Here is a 19,526-nt window from a genome sequence, read left to right as displayed (position 1 = left end):
AAGAATGAATAGTGTTACACATCACTAAGGAGCCATTCAATTTCTTATTCTTGTTATTGCTTAATTATTGTTAATTGTCAATTAATTATGGCTTCATCCTGCTTAACCAGCGAACAGTCATGTTCGTGTGAATGTCTGTAACAGCTCTGGACTCACCTCAATGTCATTTTCACCTGGATTTTGCCGATGCCACTGGCAGCTTCTACATGAAATTCGTTTTCACAAAGAGCGTTTTTTTTTAGTCTAGGTCATTGTGGTTGTAGAGCACGACAGTCACAAAGTGAATGCAGATGAGATTCACCTGGTGTGAGACGGACGCCGTCCTAGTGACCAACACCTTGCAAAAACGGCAAGAACATGCAAACTTGGACTGAATTGCAAAGGACCTAAACCTGAAACCCTGGATATATGATTAGATACCATTTTGCTAGTTGATATCGAACAAATTACTTAAATCCAGGACTCATAACTTCTTTTAAAACTAGTGGATAACATGACAAGCGCACGCAATTTTTTTTTAATTTGAAACACCTGTCTTTTTGAAGTATGGAGTAGAACAAATATATTTCGCTATATTTAATGAATTAAGTATGCAGGAAGCAGGTAATTTAGTGTGCCAGAATACATTGTGATTATCGTTTAATATAGCAGAGATAAATGCCAAAATATACAAATCACAAATTTTTAACTCAGAGTTTGAAAATGTGTATTACGCGCTCAGGGAGACACGTGATCTGCTAATGAGCAATGACAGGTCCAGCACTTAATATGGTCATTCTCAAAACGGAGGACTTCGCGACTGCTTCAGCAGTCCGTACTCCTCGGTAAAACTAAATATCTCTTAAAGTGCTGCCATCTCCTGGCAAGCTTTGATAACAATTCACGGCAATGAACTATGTTACTACAGCTACAAGTATTAAACACTTACGTGGAAACTTGTGAAAAAGTTAAGTACTGTATGTTAGTGCAGAGATGAACGCAGAATAAAAAAAATTTGCTCTTAACAAAATGAAACCAAGTTTTACTCCAGTATTTTGTTCACTGAAAAGCCTTGTAGGACATCTCTAAATCTGTTTAATAAAAAATCTATAACTAATGCAAAGTGAGTACTGGCCAAATTCTTGTCCCCATTCACTCTGGTATTAATGTTCCTGAAAGCACAGTGCCCTTCTCTAAATATTTTTTTGTTTAGTTAATTTTCAAAACAAAATAATTTCCAAAAAAAAAAACGGACTTCTTCAAATGACGGTGTTTTCCATAGTTTTTGTAGGAGCCATAATGGAAACACACCCACTCGGTTTCTATCTTTATCAAATGCACGGTTCCCCTTCTGCCAGCTGTAAGGATTTCTGCATTCATCCATTTAGAAATAAACAACCAGTTACTAGTCGACTGAAAACTGCCAACTGCATCAACAGCACATTTATCCACAACTTCAGTGCCACAGTTAGACTCATACAAAATTTTTTTTTTTTTTTAAATATTTATATTGTAGCTATTTCACAGCTAGTTTGTGCCACCATGAGTTATGACCCAGGTTACTGTGTTTTAATGGATTTACAGACTGTGCTAAAATTATACTTTTCAGTATCGATAAGGAGAGGAGGCCTCTTTACAAAAAAGATCATAAAAACCACAGGTGTCGTTTTGTTTACACACTGCACTCCCACTGCGCTACAAATTACAGCCGTAAATGTCCCAGACCTAACATTACAGCTATATGTAATATACAGTTCAACCCAGTATACATTGACCTTTGTGTATCACCCATAAAAAATTAAAACACCCTAATAAACCGACATCCAAACACCTTTTTTCAAATTCGCAGTGTATTGAGGTTACCAAGTACATTCCCCGAAGTTGGTGATGCTGTACTGCCCTCTACCGGTAATTTCGAACATTACACCCAATTCACAAAATGAAAACAAGTGGAAATAGTTCAGGAGCAGAAAGCAAAAATTCAACCCAAGATTTTTTTTTCTTTAAACTAACCAGCTGAGTATAAAGAGTCAGTAACTGGTTAGTTGAAACAAAATCTTGGCCTGGATTTTTAGTTTCTGCGCCTAACTATCTACCTCTATACATTTGAAACTACTCATCCCCAAACTCTCTTCACCCACCCAATTCTGCTCTCCATGAGACACTCAGACATATGCGGGTGAGGGCAAGCTTGGGGGTCACAGCACAGGGTCAGCCGGCGTGCAGCGCCTCTGCACCTGGAGGTTAAGGGCCTTACTCAAGGGCCCAATGGACATGCAACTATACTGCTGAGGTTGTGACTCAAACCAGCAACCTTCCAATCACAGGTATAGACGCTTATCCATGATTTTAAAACCAAATTATGTCGACATGCTGGACATTTGTCATCAGATGAAGTGAAATGCCTTTAGCTTTACATACATCGAAGAAATTCTGCATAAATTCTGGACCTTGTTTAGGCTTAGGGTTAATGTCGCCATCTGGCATGGATCCCCTTGGTGGATTTTGCTTGATCATCAGTGACAGCACTTAGAACATTAAAATGGGGGGGCACTTTTACTTATTTTGGCATAAGGAGCAGGTGCCCCCCCCCCATATCAGGGTTCTGGCGTTTTCTTGTCCCCATTTCATTGTGCATTTTAATCTGTATCCACCCATAAACTCTCAGAGCTTCATCCACTGAAGCCTTTCTGGAATTTCAATGGTGGCATTACAGCAAAGTGTTTAACCAGCAATGCAGATGGCGGAACCGCGTCATAAGCTTGCAGGCTAGATTGTGTTTCACATCTATCTATCTGCCCCAGCTGTAAATGTGCAGAGTCAGTAACACGAACGTCGAGGAGAGAGAAAATAAAACCCATTGTTCTTCAGAACTGAATTTGTTTTATTACATAATGGATCTGCGGGATTCTGAAACCAGTGGAAATGAACAATTCACATTTTCTGCATCCACCTTTATTGTGACTGGTGTATGGTGGACCTCTGCAATTACCGTATTTATCAACTACAATACAAAAAAAAGAAAAGGAACAGCCAATAAAAATGCAACACAAAACAAACCAAATTGCTTACTTTGCATAACAAACAAACATTCAGATTATTGAAGTCCAAATAAAGATTTTACAACATCCTAGAGGAGCAGTTGTGTGTTTGCCAAACATTCAAACATAACCAGAAATAAAATCCTTTGCTATTGCCATTGAGGTAAGTCAAAATCCAAAAAAAAAAAAAACAGCTTCTTAATACAAAAACTGAGAATTAACTCAAGTGCACGATCTCCCACAGAAATGAAATCTAGCCCACCCTGAGTGGAGGAGCCACAAGGACGACTCCATCCCCTCGAACAAACAGCATTGGAATGTTCCTCTTCGTAGACTGCAAAACAAAACGGATATTTCAAAACGAAATCTTGCAAAAGTACTGGACATATATTCAGGTTACAATCAGCTGATGACCCCCTTGGTGCTCAAATCCAGGCAGAAAATATTCCTTCTACATCAGAAACAGGGTGAAATAAAACACATCATTTTCAAGGCTTTATGTAACTGAACGAATCTTGCATCTGTCTATATGATTATATTTCAATAAGTATACATCATACAGAACAACAGGTTCTGTCCTGTTTCTTCAGGCGCATACACAGCCTTAGGCAGATGACAGCACAAAGTCATCAATCTACATCACACCCATGAAGCAGATATTTATTGTGTACACAGTGACTCGTAAATTGTCACCAAAAGCCTTAAACCAAAGGCGTCATTAGATATATAAAGTAGCTACCTCTATCAACATCACTAGACTGAATGAGCACACTAATTGCACACAATAAGAAAAACTAGAGAACAATCATAATTAAATCTTTAGCTAGAATGAGAACTGCTACCTGACACAAGCAATCCGGACCATTTAAGGAAAAAACTCCTTTTATTACTTAAGAAATTAGTACTAATCGAAAGTATCTATAAAATTAAGAATGTAATACCAGCATACAGGCAAGGCCTATTATAATGATTGCCCAGCTCCCTGTTGATTACTAGTTTAGCTATGAGTAGGGCTGTCAAATCATGAAATTTTAGCTGATGATTAATTGTCATAAAAATAATTGCGATTAATGATTTAATTGTCTCTTTCTGTTTGTTTTATATCATTATCAGCCTGGAGTTAACCTAATCATAGTTTAATTACATATACACTGCATTACGAAGAACTGAATATTGGGACATATAAATAAAAATTGCATTTGCCTTTTAGGTTTTATGAACAAAAATTGTACCGGTCAGACATAACATTAACAAATAAGATATTAAACGCCTGGAGTTAAGTAGGTGATGTTGACTTCTTCCCCGATCTATATCATCTGCCTGTTTTTACCTCGCATGTCTGCACCACTCAGTCTGCTCATCCTGCCATTTTACTGCATAATATACTGCCTACATTTATAGCAAACTAAGGCGGATAACTTACTGAAATTAGGGCAGTCTGGGGTAAATATAACAGAACAAAAATCCTTTTAAACTGGGGTACATCTGATAAGTTATCGGGCTAAGCAAGAAATCCAGCTTTGTGAAACATGATACAGGCCCAGTGTTAATGATTCTGGTGGCTTAAAAAAAATAATCCAATTTCTTTCATTCTCATTTTAAGTGTTTACTCAGGCCGCCTACTTCCTACTTCCTTTTATGGATTATTACCCAAATATCCCATAAGTGAAATGTTATATTTCCATTGGTCAAAATTGCTGCTATCCAACGACATGGTACTTTGGAATAGCTTTGGTTCACTCTAAACTGAAATATGAAGTTTGGCATATTTTGGTTTGTTTCAGCCATATTTGTTCTATTGGCATAATATACTGACTTTGCTGCGGTAAAATAGTCACAGCCGTCAGGGACATATACAGTCATCCCACAGTTACGAGACGCATAAACATGCACTCAGACACAAGTGCATGTGCTATGCAGAACTTTTATTAAACAGAGAACACAAAGAATCCAAAATCGAAATATCTGGCTGATATCCTGGGCTAGTGGCGACTGGGCCAGACTGGTGAGGATCGTTCACAAGGCAGCTTGTAAAATGAGCCTGAAGTAGTGAATAGGGATACTAACGGAATCATGCTGGGTCATGGAAGTGCTGTGAAATAATGTGGTACGAATCAGGCACCGTCGTGACATCCGCGATTTAGTGTAATGCCGCGTATGTACAGACGTGCAAGGTACAAATAGAGCAGGTGGTATGCATCAGTTCAGAAGCGCACTGAGATGATGTCATTAATGAGCGCCAGTCAAACATTACACGGCAGAAAGCAACGTGTCATAGAAATATGCTGGTTCTGTCACATCCATCTATTTTTATACAGATGAATGAAGACTATTCTAACAATTGTGCAAAAAAATCACGGTCAGTTCAAATAATCATGATCAAGCAATAATGTAATAATTGTGACAGGTCTAGTTATGAGAATCATGAACAATGATTTTAAAAAGCCGTGCCGTACCTTATAAATTTCTTCATAGGTCTCTTCATCAATCTCTATTGTGGTCACTGTCTCCTCCACGTCTCCTAAGATCATGTTCAGGTGCTGATCATAGGCCTTTGAAGACAACAGATGGCATATGAGGCAGGAACAAAACCCAGAGGAACAAGAAATGGAATCAGGTGTCATATTCACATATGAGACCGAACAGTGTTTCAAAGCACAAGAGAGCCACAGCCAAACAAATGAATGTACTACATAAAGCATACTGTCATACGGCAAAGCATACTGTCATACAAAAGAGACATGTTGAAATTGCTAAAGATTACAATAGGGTCCAACAGTTCCCAATGCACAAACCATAATTTGGGAAATCAGATTTGTACATGGAATACAAGATACGAGAAGCTATATTCATCACATACATAGTTATACAAGTACAATATGTAGTGAAATGTACCCTGAACGATCCTTAGACTGTGTAAATCAAAAAATGGAATTTAGAGCATAGCAACAGTTACAATAACTAAAATATATACGTAACATACAGAAGTTGTTCTAATATAGAAAATAATCAAGGTTAAAAACTGTATATGTGCATGTGATGCTAGAGCTTTGTATTTAAAGTGCAGTGTGACTTGTCACAGGTAACATAAGTATAAATATAAATACATGCAGCAAGGTTGAATGGAAATGTAGTTTGCAGATTGTTAAAAACAGCAAGCTGGTGACAGGAAGAGTTTAGAAAGAATTTAGGAAGCGTTTAGGAAGAATTAAGCTAAATAAGAACAAAAATATGTCTGAACCAAGTGAAGTATGGCCTGAAGCATTGCATGAACAATCTGTCTTTCTGAAATTCTAATTTCTTGTGATTCACTGGATCACTGGTTCTCAAATGGAGGTACTCAGAGTCCCCCAGGTGGTATGCATGTAGACTGTGGTAATTTGTTGTTTGCAGTAAAAAAAATAAATAAGAACTGAAATCTGAAATCAATGCATTATTCTTTGATTATGTGGCCTATATTAATAGCCTGAGTTCCAATATCCCGTTAACATTTCTGAATGTGTCTTTGGTATACATGAGTCTGGTATGTTTGGTAAGGCCAAACGGCAGTGTTTGTTGTCAATAGATTACCACTGACAGACATTACAGATAAAAGTGCAATAGAAGAAATCAGCACCTATGGTCAAATCACAAACTCTAATGTGGTTATGAATCCAAGCTTTATTAATAAAAAGAGCTACGTTTGCCAGCCGTGTTAGATTTAATTTCTGAAGGAATTAAATTTTTCACGTTACTTTGAAACAGCAACCATTTTGCACTTTATGTTACTTACTAATAAGAACTCTGTGTCATGCTAACATCCCAGCTCAAATGTAATTTTCATTACAGCCAAATACATTTAGCAATAAATACCGGCTCATTCCATCAGTGTTCAGCACTAGCAAAATTATCAAGTCAAGTAGGTTTTATTGTCATTTCAACCGTACACACAGTATATAGAGAAATGAGATAACGTTCCTCCAGGACCATGGGGCAACACAGAGCAGGACAAAGACAGAGGAACATCATAAGTGCAGACAAGACACAAGCATAACAGAACAAATTGACAAGACAAGACAACATACAGTGCAAATTAACAGTGGAGTTACTGTATGGTAGCAGCGAGGGTTATTTGTGCAAAAATGCTGTGGTATAGAAGAGCATTATTTACACACCGTCAGTAAAGCAAAGGCCAAAATATAAATGTCATAATCAAGCAATCACCACTAAACTTCTGATAGACAAAAACATTTACGGAGTCTCGTAAATAATGTACAACCTGATGCTCAGCAAGAATGGCAACGAAATGGCTGGTTCCGCACAGAGAACATTAGTAGCATATATAAACAAAAAACAAATAGAAGAAATGGCGAAGTGAGGAGATTCTTACATGTAGTCTGCCTCGGAGTTCTCTGTCATTTCTCATCTTTACATATATCCGCTCATCAAGGCTCAGCCTGATAAGATCCAGTGGCTCTTCTACGGTGTTGGTGGTCTGTTGCTGCAACAGAATCAGAATCTTTACTGCCACGCGACCAAGGCTGGTGGAAATTTGGGGGGGAACGACTTAGGGCTACGCCGAATCGGCATTTTTATTATGCTATGTTTCATGAAAATATAAGTTATTTTGTTTCGAAGGAGAAACATAAGATTTGGAATTGTTTCTGAAGCTCCATGATGCACGTATCTTTACGTAAACAAAAGCGTCTGAAACTAAATAACACGTAGTCTGGGTCACAGCGTTTGGAAAACGCAAATACTGAATGTGTTAACTGATCACAGAATTTCGCGTAACACTAATTCTATTTCATAAACAGCAGAATTAATGTTTTTAAGTCATCGTGAAATATTTGTTGCTGATAGTTCATGTCGTAATACGTCCGCCGGTTTTTTTTTTTCGCCTAGGCCAAATACGCTAACATGTGTCGAATAACCAGCTAATAAACATATTAACTAGTTCATCCCTTTCAGTAAACGTTAGATAATATTCTTTACAACAACTAATAAAAGTGTATGTTTTCCAACAGTCGCCTCACCTAGTCTAACATAAATAGTTTGTTATGTTTATGTTTAACTACAAGCTGTCGAGCTAGTTAGCCATAGCTATTGTTATAGCTGCTGTAAGTCACGAAGTCGTATAAATAATTTTTCTTGAAATATACCTTGCGTGTGTGATCGTTGTAAACATAAATCCTTATGATACGCCGTCGTTCATTACAAGCAATGCACAACGTTAGGAATTTAGCATTTATTACCAACCTGTTCGACTTCGTCCGCCATGATTTCAAATTTCCCAGGTGTCTCAAAAATACCGCGAGATTACCGTTTGTCGCGAGAATAGCAGGGCCTCGAGTCTTCATGCTAGGTAGAATAATCTGCTAGTTGAGCAATGCGTTCATACCACGTCCTCTTGATCAGTATCGATAATACATAGAGCATTTAAATAGTAATGCTTTCATAGACTGGAAAATATATAATTTTCAGCTGTAGTACGTGCAGTAATCCAAATGACAAAGTAAATATGCCCTGACACGGTATTAGCATAGTTTACATTAAAGCCAAACCTGTAATATAAAGTATCCTCAGCACCTGTAACGTTTTTGCTTGCTTTATCCTACTTGCACAATATATTTTGCAATAACACCGTTTGTTTGCTTTTACTTCCCTTTTGAATAGTACCACAGTATATTGTAGTACATTGATTTATACAGGATCATTACATTTTCCACCAAACTGCAGCTTTCCGATTGCAGACTTAGATAGAATTATGTATTTAAACCTTCCCATAAAGCACTCCATCCAAGCACAGAAGAATACAAAATGAAAGTCTTTGGGGGGGTCATTAATATTTTTCGCCATTTTGCATTTTTCGGAAGCATTGGCTCAGTCTTCACTGGTAATCGGATTTTATTTTCATAACTTTAGGCCCTGGTTTTCATTAGTATTTGTGTCACCCTTTCATAGCTCTCCCAGAGTATTAATGATAATCAGCGATGGATGAAGTCCAGTTTTCCAAATATAAACAGTGGTAAGATGGAACTAATTACTGAGGCATTGCCTTTTAAAACTGCCAGCAGCGGAATGAATATTGATGGACTGGGAGAAAAACACTTCCCTACCGCTGAGGAATCTGGGCATTATATTTGACCCCACACTCCTTTAACTGACACTGAGAATATACAGTAAGAATGATGATTCTACATACTTTAACAGCTTAATAGGATGGAAAAGAACACCATATAGCTAACTGTGTTATATAATCGTTTAACATGCATTTTTATAATTTATTTATCTCAGTTTTTTGCGTTGCACCAATTTGTTCATTTTATTTTAATGTCTATCTTTTCTGCCGCAAATCACAGCTCCTTAATTATTGCAGTAGCAGGCAGCCCATGAAATCATAAAAGCACACAAAATGTCGGATCTCTGTTCTGTTCCCTGTGCCAAGACAGAGGAAACATGCTGCTGTGTGTTAATTGGGAAAACAGGCTAACATATGCATAAGGTTATACAATAATTTATTACATAGTGGATTTCATTCTGCTGAAATGTCAGTATAATTATTAAATTCAAACACCTTAATATATGCCTTGTGTTGGTTTGATTCAAGGCCTGGCCGGCTTGTTAGCAATTCTGTATTACAAGCGCAAAAGATAAATGGTGAGATGTTCCTTGTTTTGTTTTTTCTTGATAGAAGATCACTGCAACACGAAGGTGATGTATGTTGCTCATACTCACTTATCCCAGATTTTCCTTTTCAAAATTTCAATCATGTTCTAAATACTTATCTAAGTCAGAGTTAAGGGTCGCCCTGGAGCCTATCCCAGACTGCACAGGGCACATGGTCGGGGCGCAACCTGGAAAAGATACCGATTTAGCACACATACTTTTAGGCATTTTTAGAGTCATCATTTAGCCTAACTATGTGTCTTAGGACTGCAGAATGAAACCAGAGTCTCTTGGAGAAAAGTTAGATAGCTCACACAAACAAATTTAAGCTCCATATAAACATAGCAGAGGCAGGACTCAAATCGCCGGTGGTTTGGGTGTTAGACACTAGAGTTCTGCCTATTGAGCCACCAAAATCAGTTTCTGCCTGGTAAAACCATTAATTCCTTGCCTGGATCTTTGTGTAGACTTTGAATTTCCTGTGCAAAACTGGGATTCTACAGGGAACTTTTTTTCGACATTGGGTGTTTCTCAATACCAAGAACGCAGACCGTACTTGCGCTCTTGGCAAGCGCAATCTCGCTAGCTTGCCTCTCAAGAACAAACTTGTGCTGCATGGGATTGTACTCATTCATCGAGGATGCAACTGATGCATCCTTAATATTTGCAGTGGACCAAGATTGACATTCAGGGATTTTTACCAAACTCTGTACTTTTGTTCTTAATAATGGAACTGGCCTTCGACAGTGGAAGATGACAGAGAACGGGCACGTGAGAACACAAATGTGATCAAGTATGCATATTTAGAAAAAACAGTTGCTCCATTCTCACACCTCCCCACAATTTTCATGGTGCCTGGGCTGTAGTTGACTCACAGACCGATTGTGCCAAAACATCTATGGAGCTTCAATATTTACATTAAACGTAGTCACTTCTGCAGACAAGATGTTTGGTTTGGGAACATGGCTTGTAAACAGATTCTGTATGGTGTTCACAACTATTTTCAACTTTTCAGAGATCAGCTGTGGGATGGTGGCCACACCCTTTGAAAAGCTGGGGGTTCAGATCCGCCCGCTGGTTCTGTGAGTCTGCTCGTTCTCCACACACCTGCACTGTGACTGCGTGTTCTGCACGGTCTTCCTTACATTGTGCCCATTACTGCCTGAGATAGGCTCCTACCTCACCACCCAGACCAGACAAGTGCTTATAGAAGATCAGTCATTGTAGCACAAGACGTTTTAAATCAGCTTCTTTCCCTATTCTTCCATTAACCCAATGCACCACTTTTCAAAACTTAACATTGTTCTGAAATTTCCCATTTTCTGTGGGACGCTTCAGACAGAACTGTTTACACTTTATAGAGGAAGAAGGAACCAATTCTTACAATATTCCACTAAGACACTGCATACCTTAGCTGAAGGACACAAAACAAAAGCATTAATCAGAATTTAGAACTCTCATAGAATAAAATATAAACAAACCAGCCAAAGTGAGGACATGAATCACCAAAACTATGTCTTTTTAATAAAATTAAAGATATATATATATATATATATATATATATATATATATATATATATATATATATATATATATATATATATATATATATATATATATATATAAACTGTAAAATGATTTCTGGCATATTTCGAACATACAAGCTTTTTTGTTACTCAGTTCATTTAAATCTCAATATTTGATAACCTTTGGTAGGTTAAAAAAATAAAATTATACATTTTACTTACAGATACTGTAATAGTAACTATTTCATACTTTATTTTTATTTTTATTTTAAAAGTAGTTCCGTATAGCAAGATGTATTTGTAACTGAATGAAAAGCCAGCACGATAACGCTATCAAGTGTTATGCTGGTTCTTTTTTTATGTATTTAGTATTCGAGGTCACGAAGTAATATTGGAAATGTTAAGCGTTTCGGGTGGCTGATTCAAGGACAATCCGCGCTGGCAGCACCATAGCGCGCCGAGCATCTGTACTGCAGGACGCGCAGAGGGACACCGGCATTTTATTTCCATAAAGCACCGCAAATATCTCAGCACTCGCCGCACACTGTTTGCGCAGCAGATCTTAAAATCGACAACATTTTCCACGGCATTTTATTTTTAACAGGTCGCATCGTTTTAAAGCCGACGTTAATGTGTTCCCTGGCCGCTGTTTTCGTGGCGATAACCGCCTTTCTATACAGTCCGTCTCTTTCAACTACATCGAGCAGTCAGTTGAACTACAGACCGATAATCGGTAAGCCTGAATATGTGGGAAATTAATCAGTTATTTCATAGGGGCGTATTACAGACATTGCTTTAGCATTTCGATGTAATCATGCGTGTAGAGATACAAAAAAAATGTAATATATCCTACATTTTAAGGGTATGTGCAAGTATGTGGTAGCATACATTATGAAATGCATTTCTGATCAAGGATGAGATGTAGCTGTCAAACTATATATTTTGTAGATGCAGTATACCATTCAGTACTGGGGAGCGTTATCCTTAATTAGGATACCATTGCAATAATAATCATGGAAGGAAATACCGAAGACGAGTATTTCTGTAGATCAGGTCGGTCGATTGTGCATGTGTGTTGTTCTGTTTTTCTGTTCCGAAGACTGTAAGTTATCATGGTGCAGATACTTCAACAATCCTCTAGAACCTTCCTGACACACATTACGAATGGACCTGTTGGTGATGCTTAGACTGCATTAGCTGGCGGATTAGTTATTTTTTTCTTACATAAAGCAGAAGATCACGTTAAGCCAGAGTTTACTAATGTGGCTTTTGGAGCAGGGCTAATGCATTATCCTCGGCTGCTCTAATTATAGGAATTTTAGCTCAAGAGAATATTCCCGGAGACCCTCATGCACAGGGATCCTCTTATATTGCTGCTTCGTATGTGAAGTACCTGGAAGCAGCTGGGGCGAGAGTAGTGCCCATCAGGTAAGCAAGGAGCCGAAATCTTTACAAATGATCAACACATGTCGAGACGCGATGTTTCTCAACTGCGCATCTTTTATCTGCAGAATAAACCGCACTTACGATGAGTACGTCAAACTTTTCTACTCCATAAACGGGTATGTCTTCCTATATAGTCTACTCTTATAATAATCATAAAAAATAGATAATCTCCTTTAAATGTTAGTGAAATTGAATTAATGTAAAGGCTGTCGCGCTTTCTTGGTACTGTAGATTGCTTCTTCCGGGCGGAGATGTAGATCTTCAGAAATCTCAGTACAGCCGTTTGTCGAAGATATTCTATGATCTGGCAATAAAGGTATTTCACTTTTATTCTTGGTCATGATAAACAGAAGACGAAGTCATGGAATGTAGTTTATATTTAATCTCCCTCCTGCTTTTTAATGGGTAACTATGCTTATTAAAGCAGGAGTGATGCAGTTATGGAAGGTCTAATCTACTTTTAATTGGTCTATACACTGTACTGCAAGCTGCCAGACTTGAGTAGCCAGAAAAGAGCAGCCAAAGTTTCATCTTGACTGGCTTCCACAGGCCAACGACGCCTCCGATTACTTTCCCATATGGGGCACCTGTCAGGGTTTCCAGCAGCTCACAGTGCTGAGCAGCAGCAAGAACCTCTTGACTGTCACCAATACCACGGCGGTGGCGCTGCCCCTCATGTTTACCCAAGGTTGGACCCTCCTTCTCCTCCGGAACCTTTCACTGAGACACATATGCTATCTGTTACCTGTGTTTACTGTAAGAGAACCACACAGCTCAGTGATAACATATAGACCACTGACCAGCTCTCTGTATATTTCGTTTCGTCAGACAGTTGAATTCTTTTTCTTTATTCCCATTCTTGTAACACCTGCAAAACCCTTCCTTTCAACATTATTCAAATCCTGACAACAATAAGCTAAACGCTGCGTCGTCTATGATTTCACTGGAAACGTCTAGATGGTAAACATCAAAGTTCAAGTAAGCTTAATCTGGTGTTCCATAACAGGTCACGCAAAAAAGCTTCTGCTTCAAGAGAGCTGGTATTCTGGAATTCTGAGAAGATAAAATCCATTTACTAGGGCTCCAAGCAGCATACCTGCTCCCTATAGTTTTTATCAGCGTTCCCATCATAATTACATACTACATACTATGTAATGTTTTCAGAATATGAATTACCTTCATTAATTAATTATGAACCCCATAAAGGCTAAGATAGATGTTTTGTCAATAGTGTTATTTGTGTTATAGTAATAACTAAATCGTTGAGTCATTTTGGTTCTGGTTGACGTAGAACTTTCTGCAAATCGTTCCTTGACATTGGGTCCTTAGCGAAAGAGAAAACGCCCTCGCTATAAGATTTACATACCTGTGCACGTCACCTTCCCTCAGCTGCCCAGAACAGCCGACTGTTTAAGAGCTTCCCCAAGGACCTTCTGCAGTCGCTGTCAGAGCAGAACGTCACGGCCAACTTCCACAGCTGGAGCCTGTCAATGCAGGTAACCTGTTTTCTGTGAGGATCTCAGCGTATCCGTCTCACGGACCGTTGATGCATATGACTCATGTGCCCTTATTCAATTTCCACTCATTCCTTGGAGGTGTAGGACACAATATAAGGGAAAACAGAGGACAGGACACAGATGCATTGTAGGTAATTCTCACAAGCATATTTCTTCACGTAGACTGACCTTTAGTCATATGCTAAGGACAACGCCAACAACCACAAAAGCTGTAACCCGCGAGTTAATACTTGAGTTGTTTTAATGGGACAGGGAGAGACCTTTCCTTAAAGGGGCTTACCACATTAGGACGATGTATTCGTGCGTCATCTGACCCTAGAGTGAGAGAACAGAGGCTCTGTTAGCTGTCCAATTGCTTATTTATGATTCTATGTTAGGAATGTGACCTTTATACTTAATTCACGTCGACTGATTCCCTTGGGATGTCAAGGATGGAAATAAAATCAAACAAAGGTGGAGCATGGAGCTACTGAAAGGAAAGTGGCTCATCGCACTATGCTAAAACAATGGCGTATGCATAACAAAAATAAACAAAGCTATGCTGACACAATATTGTTAATATATCTGGGCTATATTATTCTTATGTGTTTCAGTGCTACTTTCTGAACATATTAGAATTATTTTCATAGAGTTTCATACTGTTTTTTGCAAATTGGTTAATTTTTTTTTATTTAGAAACTACTGTGATATATGCTGAGCATTCAGAACTGTAGGGTGTGTGTGTGTGTGTGTGTGTGTGTGTGTGTGTGTGTGTGTGTGTGTGGTGACACTTCTGAAACCCGACTGTATCAACAGAATTATACCCGGAATGTGAAATTAAAAAGGTTCTACAAGGTTCTGTCAACCAATACAGATGGGAAAAAGGAGTTCATTTCCACAATGGAAGGTATGTAGAATATATCTGTCATCTTTTCATAGCTAACAACACAAACTATAGCTTCACAGTAAGTAATGGCCATGAGGTTTGTTATGACACGGCAACTTACATAGCAAGATCACATTGCTTGTAGGGTTCAGGAAATCACTTTCAGTTCCCCACCTTGGGTTTAAATTTCTCATTCCTGTAATCCATGTTTAAAATGTGCTGTACCATACATAATGTAATTGTGTAATTGTAATTGATACCCTAAGAGTGTTCAGTGGTCAAGTATCATTCATAGTTAAGTGGCTGGTAGACAGTTTATCGCTGAGTTGTGGCTTTAGATCGGAGCTCTTGTTTTGCAAAATGTTATATGGATATAAGACTTGGTAAGAATGTTTTTGATGATGACTTTTTTGCCCCCGCCCACAGCTTACCGATACCCCTTTTACGCTGTTCAGTGGCACCCAGAGAAAAGTCCCTTTGAGTGGATAGAGAAGCCTGGGATGGTGCATACTCCCACCGCTGTTACCGTCTCCTTCTACACGGCCAGCTTCTTCGTCACCGAGAGTGAGTGGTACAACTTGGGCTACAAACCATGGGCATTTAGAGCAGATATTTTTAACTTTGACACAGTTTAAAGCTTTGATGTCTCACCAGCACGTACACTACCTTGACTGTCATTGAATATTCCCCATATAGTACAATGTTTTGAGTCTGTTCTTCTCTCATAAAGCCATGAAAAACCAACACAGGTTCTCCAGCCCCAACGAAGAGGAGAAGGCCCTTATCTACAACTATACTCCAGTCTTCAAGGGCCTCAACAGTATTTTTATGCAGAATTATTATTTTGACTAAGTTGCAAATGACCCCTTCACTGAGATGGAAATGATGAGTAACCACCAGTCTTAAATTGCATATGTGTACATTTCAAAATGATAAAAAAAAATCTGTACAAATATAGTCGAAATATTGAATTTAATTATGGATTAAGTCAGTGCTTGTGTAGGGACTTATTTATAATATTTTTCCCCTTTTTTGTTTAAAAAGGGAAATTTCCTGAGTCCATTTCTTTTAACAAAAAAAAAACCTGTTCGTTCGGCTTTTTTCTGTCTTTTCTTAAGTTTTTCCATGAAATTAATTAATATAACTGCCACAAGACCGTGATGAAAATGCAGTATCAACTTGTTGTTGTTGGCAAATAATAGGCTTGCAATTAGTCAAGCTGATGTAAAAAGACTCATTTTAGTACTATAGTATAAAACAATGTGTGAGGTTAATGTGTAATTTAAATATGCTTCTAAGAATATTCAGTGAAATCGAAGTTTAACACAAAGTATATTAATAACAAAAAACATGTGCTGTTATAAGAATGATCACTTTACAGAGTAGGCCAGAAATGACATTCTCTTAATTGTGTGTTTAGTGTTTAGTCTTAACTTCATGAAACAACCACAGACTGAAACTCCTGGTGTACATAATAAAATGCTGAACTGTAACCTCAGTTTGGCTTTTTTATTTCTAACTGTTGTTATTAAGTTTTTTTGAAGAACAAATGCTTATTTACTGCACAAGTTTTGTGTCAACGTTTAGTCTTCTTCAGCAAGAGTATGCTAATTTATTACTTAATTTTAGCATATATGCTTCACAGATGGACACAGAGGCTAGTTATGCTAGACACAGGAAGCCTGTTACCAAACAGACAGACTACTAATCACTTTAAAAATCGCTTTTTTATTGCACCTTAATACATAATAATTCTGGCAATTTCATGAATTGCCTCCACTGATTATCGATTCCGTTGAATCAGGAAAAGCAACCAGGGCCAGAGTTTCAAAATCAAGCGAAATAGGCTGCAAGAAAGTACATTGAAAACACCCACTTTGATTGACCAATTTTCATAAATGACTGGATGCGGCTGAAAAAGCATTTTTACAAAAAATTAGCTTTTTTCAGCGGACATTTTAATGCTATTTGCTTATCTAAAATGTTTAATTCAACGTGTCACATATAATAAATCACTGCACAGATGTGCTGTTTGTGACACTGCAACCGACAGCTACATTTTTCAGCAGTTAAAATCATATTTAATCAGGCATATCCATAGGGTCCCTGCCAGTGAAATGCAAAGGGGAATATTATAATGACAATGATCTTAGGCAATTTTACTGGGGTTGCAGTGAGTGCACCCCCTACTGGACAAATAAAAATGAATTTGAATATTTCAAGTTCAATAAAATTGAACATCCATCCTCCAAACTGCTTATCCTACTGGGTCGCAGGGAGTCCGGAGCATATCCAGTCTCTAATATTTAATTTGGCTTTGCTCGTGAAACTTTTCCCACATCCAAGTACTACTAAACAACCGCGATAAATCTCTAGTCTCTAGTCAAATGAAAGTCAGTAACAAAAATTCGCAACCTCTAAAATGTGTTTGTTATATGAAATTGTGCTTTTGGCTGAATGCTTAATCATCTGTAGGTAAAAAAGAATCTTGCTTATGTGACAGAGGTTGACATGTTTGAAATCACACTAAGGAAAATGCTTCCCCTTGGACTCCGAGACATAGGTAGTTAACCATCAAATAGATACAAGTCCGTACATTAGATAAATGCACTTACCAATTGTAATCACTATACATTAGAAGGATTAATCGATGAGGCACAGACAAATGGTTTCATAGCTTCAGTCAGGAAGAAACAAGAATCTCAGGTATGTCAGTTACAAGATCTTCAAACCATTTATCCTGGTCTGGGTGCTAATGTGCATTCCATAATTCCTTCACCCGTGATATTAACTAATAATTATAAATTGACCTACAGTGTAAAAATCTGACCTGTCATAATGACATTTTGTGGAGCATTAATGGAGCTGGTGGTGGAGGTTCTTCTTTCTCTAAAGCTTTAAGGACAGCAAAGCCCAAGCGACCTACCTTCAGGTCCAGGGTGTGTGAAAGTTATGTCAGCAAAAAGTGCATCGTCGTGGTCCTCTCGGCTATTTGAGTAGTCAGAGGCCCCCCTGCTATTTACTGTAACTGTGTGGTTGTCCTGTGGTCCAGATTAAATTGTCCTGTATAGGATCAAAACTGGACACAGCATTTTATTTTTCGATATGGGACAAGTACAGGATGGGCGGCAACACTAGGGTTAAATTTTTGTGGTTAGCACTGTGGGCTCACACCTCTGGGACCAACGTTCGAGTCTCTGCCACGTTCGTAGTGTTTCCCCCAACAGTCCAAAAGCATGCTGAGATTAATTGGTGTTACTGAACTGCTCATGGGTGTAAATATTGCGCATGTGTGCCCTGTGATAAGGTGATGCACCAAAAAAGATAAGCGGTTACAGGAAATGGATGGGTTGGTGGAGTCCCTTGGACTTTGTAATTTGTGTAAACATCACATGTTTAGTACTTTTAGGTACCCAGCAAAAAAGTGAAAACCCAAAGACAGGGAAGAAATGTATAAGCTGGAATTAAAGAACAGGCCTATATCATTTGGTACAATGCAACATAGACTGACAGGCGGAGGGTCAATGGGGTGGTCGCAGAATAAAAGAGGGTTTGGTGAATGGGAGACTGAAATTGCAGAAGTGAGTAAAAACCAGACAAAACTAGACAAAGTCAACCCACTTCTGAGTAGGCATGACCAAACACAAAGCATTAAGAGGGAGTTAAAATAGGTAGATTGACTAAGGGTGTGGGTGGAGCTGTGGAGGATTACACCTGCTGCAGGTGAAAGTTATTGCTGGACCAGATGACAATAAGAAGTCATACTACAGCATTTCACATGACCTTGAAGTGCAGATAATCCACCATGGTAGTATTCAAATTTCAGTCAAACAAGCACTACTGAGATGGGAAAATCACCTTTCACACGTGATTTGGTTCAGGACGAAGGGCACAGAAGTAGGCGTGATAAACAAAAGGAGTTTAAGTAAGAAGGACAAAACTGAAAACAACCAGGATGACAGGGTTACTGAAGAAGAGCCAACACACAAAAAAGTGAAAGTGATTAATTGTCATTGTTGACACACCACAGCACACAGTGTACAACAACGAAATGTGTCCTCTGCATTTAACCCATATGTGACATTGTGACATAGCAGGGGGCAGCTAATTCAGCACCCAGGGAGCAGTGCTTGGGGGGGCGGTACTTTGCTAGTAGGGGGATTCGAACCAGCAGTACTTGAGCAGCACAAGCATACAACATAAATACAAAAGGACTTAATAGAAGACTAACGAGGGAGCAAACAGGAGGCAGCTGGGAGTGCAGGAATGAAAAGGTAAGACCTAACGACCATCAGGCGTGGCTAATTAGAGCCACACTAGGCAGGGAACAAGGGGGGCAGGGAAGCAGGCCGTGGCAGTGGAGATATCTCTCAAAGTGGTGAAAACACATTAATGCTGGCATGAGAATTTCATTTAGCCGCCGAACGCTCCTGAATGAGTCACAGGAATGTGTGCATAACTTCATTTGAAAAAGAAACAATTTCTTCACGTTTCCAATATAGCC

General features: G+C 38.5%; 2 protein-coding genes across 2 annotated transcripts; one reads left to right on the top strand and one right to left on the bottom strand.

The window, feature by feature from the left end:
• Positions 1-2,839: 2,839 nt before the first annotated feature.
• Positions 2,840-8,395, bottom strand: lsm3 (LSM3 homolog, U6 small nuclear RNA and mRNA degradation associated). The gene is made up of 4 exons (XM_049023840.1): positions 8,259-8,395; positions 7,390-7,500; positions 5,477-5,572; positions 2,840-3,354 (listed from the first exon to the last, which is right to left on the bottom strand). The coding sequence occupies exons 1-4, from the start codon at positions 8,277-8,279 to the stop codon at positions 3,274-3,276; spliced, it is 309 nt and encodes a 102-aa protein (XP_048879797.1). The 5' UTR covers positions 8,280-8,395; the 3' UTR covers positions 2,840-3,273.
• Positions 8,396-11,580: 3,185 nt separating this feature from the next.
• zgc:171566 lies at positions 11,581-16,515 on the top strand. Its single transcript, XM_049024021.1, has 9 exons — positions 11,581-11,927; positions 12,508-12,622; positions 12,706-12,756; positions 12,872-12,956; positions 13,190-13,328; positions 14,030-14,136; positions 14,953-15,043; positions 15,449-15,586; positions 15,753-16,515. The coding sequence occupies exons 1-9, from the start codon at positions 11,825-11,827 to the stop codon at positions 15,872-15,874; spliced, it is 951 nt and encodes a 316-aa protein (XP_048879978.1). The 5' UTR covers positions 11,581-11,824; the 3' UTR covers positions 15,875-16,515.
• The last annotated feature ends 3,011 nt before the right edge of the window (positions 16,516-19,526 follow it).

Source organism: Brienomyrus brachyistius, chromosome 8 (genome assembly GCF_023856365.1).
Source record: "Brienomyrus brachyistius isolate T26 chromosome 8, BBRACH_0.4, whole genome shotgun sequence".
In the NCBI taxonomy this organism is placed as follows: Eukaryota; Metazoa; Chordata; class Actinopteri; order Osteoglossiformes; family Mormyridae; genus Brienomyrus; species Brienomyrus brachyistius.
The sequence above is the reverse complement of the archived record's forward strand: the minus strand, read 5'-3'. Positions and strand labels throughout refer to the sequence as shown.

Coding starts and splice junctions, on each gene's coding strand:
- zgc:171566 (XM_049024021.1), top strand. CDS start 11,825: ATGTGTTCCCTGGCCGCTGTTTTCGTGGCGATAACCGCCTTTCTATAC. Junction 11,928..12,507: donor GAACTACAGACCGATAATCG/GTAAGCCTGAAT, acceptor CTCTAATTATAG/GAATTTTAGCTCAAGAGAAT. Junction 12,623..12,705: donor GCGAGAGTAGTGCCCATCAG/GTAAGCAAGGAG, acceptor TTTTATCTGCAG/AATAAACCGCACTTACGATG.
- lsm3 (XM_049023840.1), bottom strand. CDS start 8,279: ATGGCGGACGAAGTCGAACAG. Junction 5,573..7,389: donor AACTCCGAGGCAGACTACAT/GTAAGAATCTCC, acceptor TTGTCTTCAAAG/GCCTATGATCAGCACCTGAA. Junction 3,355..5,476: donor CCTATGAAGAAATTTATAAG/GTACGGCACGGC, acceptor TTTGTTTTGCAG/TCTACGAAGAGGAACATTCC.